Here is a 3594-nt window from a genome sequence, read left to right as displayed (position 1 = left end):
AATACAATAACAAAGTATTATTAATAATATGGAGGGAAGTGACACTAACAACAACACCTACTCTAACTCTACTTCTACTTCTTCTGGTTATCCTCCTCCTCCTGCGGCGACGGTGGCGGTTGTTATGAGCCCTTGTGCAGCATGCAAGATCTTGAGGCGAAGATGCACCGAGAAATGCATGCTTGCGCCATATTTCCCTCCCACTGAGCCTACCAAGTTCACCATTGCTCATAGGGTCTTTGGCGCTAGCAACATCATCAAGTTCTTGCAGGTATTTTACATTTTTCTTTATATAATTTAGACTCAAAAGTTGAAAATTCAGGTAAAGTTGATATCTAAGAGTCGTTAGATGAAAATTTAGTCAAATCAGTCAATTCATCTAACGACTCTCGGATATCAACTTTACGTGAAGTCGACTACACCTGAGTTTTTACCATTAAACTATATATGTATTTATACATAAATACATTTGTAGCTAATTTTAGTTTTAGTGACTGATTTTGATATACATATAACATTTTTCATATAATTTATATTTAATTATTAGAATATTTTTACAGTTTAGATAATAACGGAATTTATTTTTAACATTACGTCAACATCTATCTTTCTTTCTTTTTAGAATAGTTTATATAAGAATTTTTCGTTAGCATTTAGAAGAAACATAAAAATAAAAAAACTAAATCAAGATTTGAATCTAAGTAATTATTGTTAAATATTAGAATTTTCCCATGTTTTGAATTTACTGCGTGAGTGTGACGACGACGACCAAGGAATTAGAAATAGAAAGTACCTCTCCATTATTCAGAGACAGGATGCAAGACTAGACTTCTTCAAGGGACATAAGTTCCCTCTTTTTTATGCAAACCCCTCAAACTTCGACAGTGACAGAACCTTTTTTTATATATATTATTTTGTTATTATTCTTTTACTAATTATGCTTTTTTTAGGGGAGAAGGCAAACTAATTAATTAATCACATTAATTACTCAAATATAACGAATACCTAATTGTGGGCCTCTTAGTAGTTATACGTAACACTCTTCACCTCTTATAATCTTATCAAACACAATACATTAGATTATGATATCATTTCTCTGAAAAATTTAACGGTGTACTTTGGCCACTAATTAAATTAGTGACAGATCAAATTGTCGTTGTTAAATCAGACAAGAAATTTTAAGATGTATCTTTATCAGTAATTAGACTGTCAACCAACTTGGATTGGTCGAGTGGTCAGTTCATTCATTTGCTTAAGCAAATGTCGGGGGTTTGAGTCCTGCCTTTTACATGCAGCAACCCTTAAATGGAGCTCAAATCCGCGACGAATTAAAATAAGCTTTGTAATAACATATAGTTTTTTATTAATTAATTTTAAATTAAAGCTCATATATTATTTTTATATATATATATTCTAGGACCTTCCGGAATCTCAAAGAGCTGATGCAGTGAGTAGCATGGTGTATGAGGCAAGTGCAAGAATAAGGGACCCAGTTTATGGTAGTGCAGGTGCAATTTGCCACCTTCAGAAGCAAGTCAATGAACTTAGAGCACAATTGGCAAAAGCACAAGCTGAGGTTGCAACCATGCAATTTCAACAAGCCAACCTTGTTGCCCTAATTTACATGGAAATGGCACAACAAAAAAGCTCCCAACAACAAGAATTTGAATCATCACCTCAGCAATCATCAATGGAGGATTTCAGTGTTCCAAGTCCTCACTATCAACAAAGTAACATCAACTACTTTGAGGATACCCCTAGCCTCAATTCATTGTGGGAGCCGCTCTGGACGTGATTTATCGTACGTTATATACGAGAAATGATATTTGTACTATTTTTTTGTATACGACCTTTCTTTCGTATAAGAGATGTGTATACAAAAAATAATATAAATATTATTTTTTATAACATACATAGATGATTTAAAAAAACAGCCGTGATTTTTGTACTTAATTTCTCTTTAATTCTAAATTAGATTAATTTTCTATATGATTAGATCAATAATGTGGGAGACTTATATAATTAATGGGTTCTCATGCTTGATTTAATAGTAAAGAAAAATAAATCGATTTAGTATTTAAAAAGATAAAGTATATAAATCATTTCTCAAAATAGATATATATCGATCTTGCTGAAGAAATATTGAATTATGACTAAAAATAACTATGTAGCTAGGATTTAAGTTGAATTAATTATATGGGGAAAGAATATTCCTTATATACCTGCGAGCATGTCTCCCATTATTGCGCAAGCTAGGTGAGAATTGAGAAATGAGGTATATGAAGAATATATGTATATCAAAATATTATTGACTAACTACTAATAAAAAATAATAATATTTACGATTCACGTAGCCTTGCTCATAATTAATTAAGCATAACATATAATAAACTTTCCACATACAAGGTATATATATAGAGATATGATCAATCAATCTCTTTCAAGAAAAAAAGTCATGTGATGATAGGTCTTTATTTACGGTGGGATTTTGAATCTTATGCACCTATTTTAATTTTGATTTGTCACATACTATATCATTCAGAATACTTTCAAAGTAATAGCTTTTGACCATCTTGTGTCTTCGGATTCGCTATATTATTGTCACCATAACCAACTTTCAATTTTAAATATATAGCGATCGATAGGGTAACAATAGGGCACAATTAGAGTTGAGTAAACTGGATATAAAGACATATCTCATTATGGGGGCGATATCCCCCAAAATAAAAATGTAACTCATATTACCAACCAATTTAGATTGGTTGAGTATTAAATTGGTTGAGTAGTCAGTTTATTCATCCATTAAGTAAGTGTCAGGAATTCGAATTTTATTTTTATTTTTATTGGTGTCAAATAATTAAAATATTTAATTACCATTATTGCTCAAACAATATCAAGATGGGTGATGTACTATATGTATATCTTGTTAATTACTTAGCTTTTTTAATTGTCCCATTAGATAATGATTTTTGTAAATAATGTGAATAATGAATTTTAAAATTAATCCAATAAAGTAAAAAAATAACACTCTACCTCTAAATTACCTCTTAAAAATTTTAATATTAGGATAACTATTTATACACTTAGTAAATTGAATATTCAGCTATTGTTAATTGTACTTGAATAAATCAAATAAAAAAATAACTATTCAATTAAAAATAATAAACATAATTATCTGCATATTTATTAAATTGAATATCTAACATATATATTATTTATATTATTTAGTATTTTTATTACTAACCTATATTTTTCCATAAGATTTCAATGGTAAGGAAAAGACAAAAGATGCTCATTTAATAGAAGAAAAAGGTGAATAATTCCGAATATGTACGTAACATCTAACTATTTTGGTTTCCACATCTGACTATAAACTAGAAGAAATAGACAAAGACAAAACTTCTTTTAACTTGTAAATTTTATCAATTATGGTTATTTTATTTAATTCAAAGAAGCCACATACAAAAAAGTTACATACGATCGGCGAGATAAGAGATTAACGAATGGAATTAACTTCAGAAGATTTAGTAGTTAATTTATTAATTTATTTAAATAAATATTGAAGGTTTGAATTTCATTTTATGCATGTAATAA

The 3594-nt window shown here is 29.2% G+C and overlaps 1 protein-coding gene across 1 annotated transcript; it reads left to right on the top strand.

Moving 5' to 3' along the window:
* Positions 1 to 2051, top strand: LOC107629178 (LOB domain-containing protein 1). Its single transcript, XM_016331895.1, has 2 exons — positions 1 to 271; positions 1418 to 2051. The coding sequence occupies exons 1-2, from the start codon at positions 29 to 31 to the stop codon at positions 1793 to 1795; spliced, it is 621 nt and encodes a 206-aa protein (XP_016187381.1). The 5' UTR covers positions 1 to 28; the 3' UTR covers positions 1796 to 2051.

Source organism: Arachis ipaensis, chromosome B03, assembly GCF_000816755.2.
Source record: "Arachis ipaensis cultivar K30076 chromosome B03, Araip1.1, whole genome shotgun sequence".
In the NCBI taxonomy this organism is placed as follows: domain Eukaryota; kingdom Viridiplantae; phylum Streptophyta; class Magnoliopsida; order Fabales; family Fabaceae; genus Arachis; species Arachis ipaensis.
The sequence above is the reverse complement of the archived record's forward strand: the minus strand, read 5'-3'. Positions and strand labels throughout refer to the sequence as shown.

Bases quoted from the DNA above. Each gene is read 5' to 3' on its own strand.
- LOC107629178 (XM_016331895.1), top strand. From the start codon at position 29: ATGGAGGGAAGTGACACTAACAACAACACCTACTCTAACTCTACTTCT. The intron at 272-1,417 runs GTATTTTACATT...TATATATTCTAG, and splicing joins ACATCATCAAGTTCTTGCAG to GACCTTCCGGAATCTCAAAG.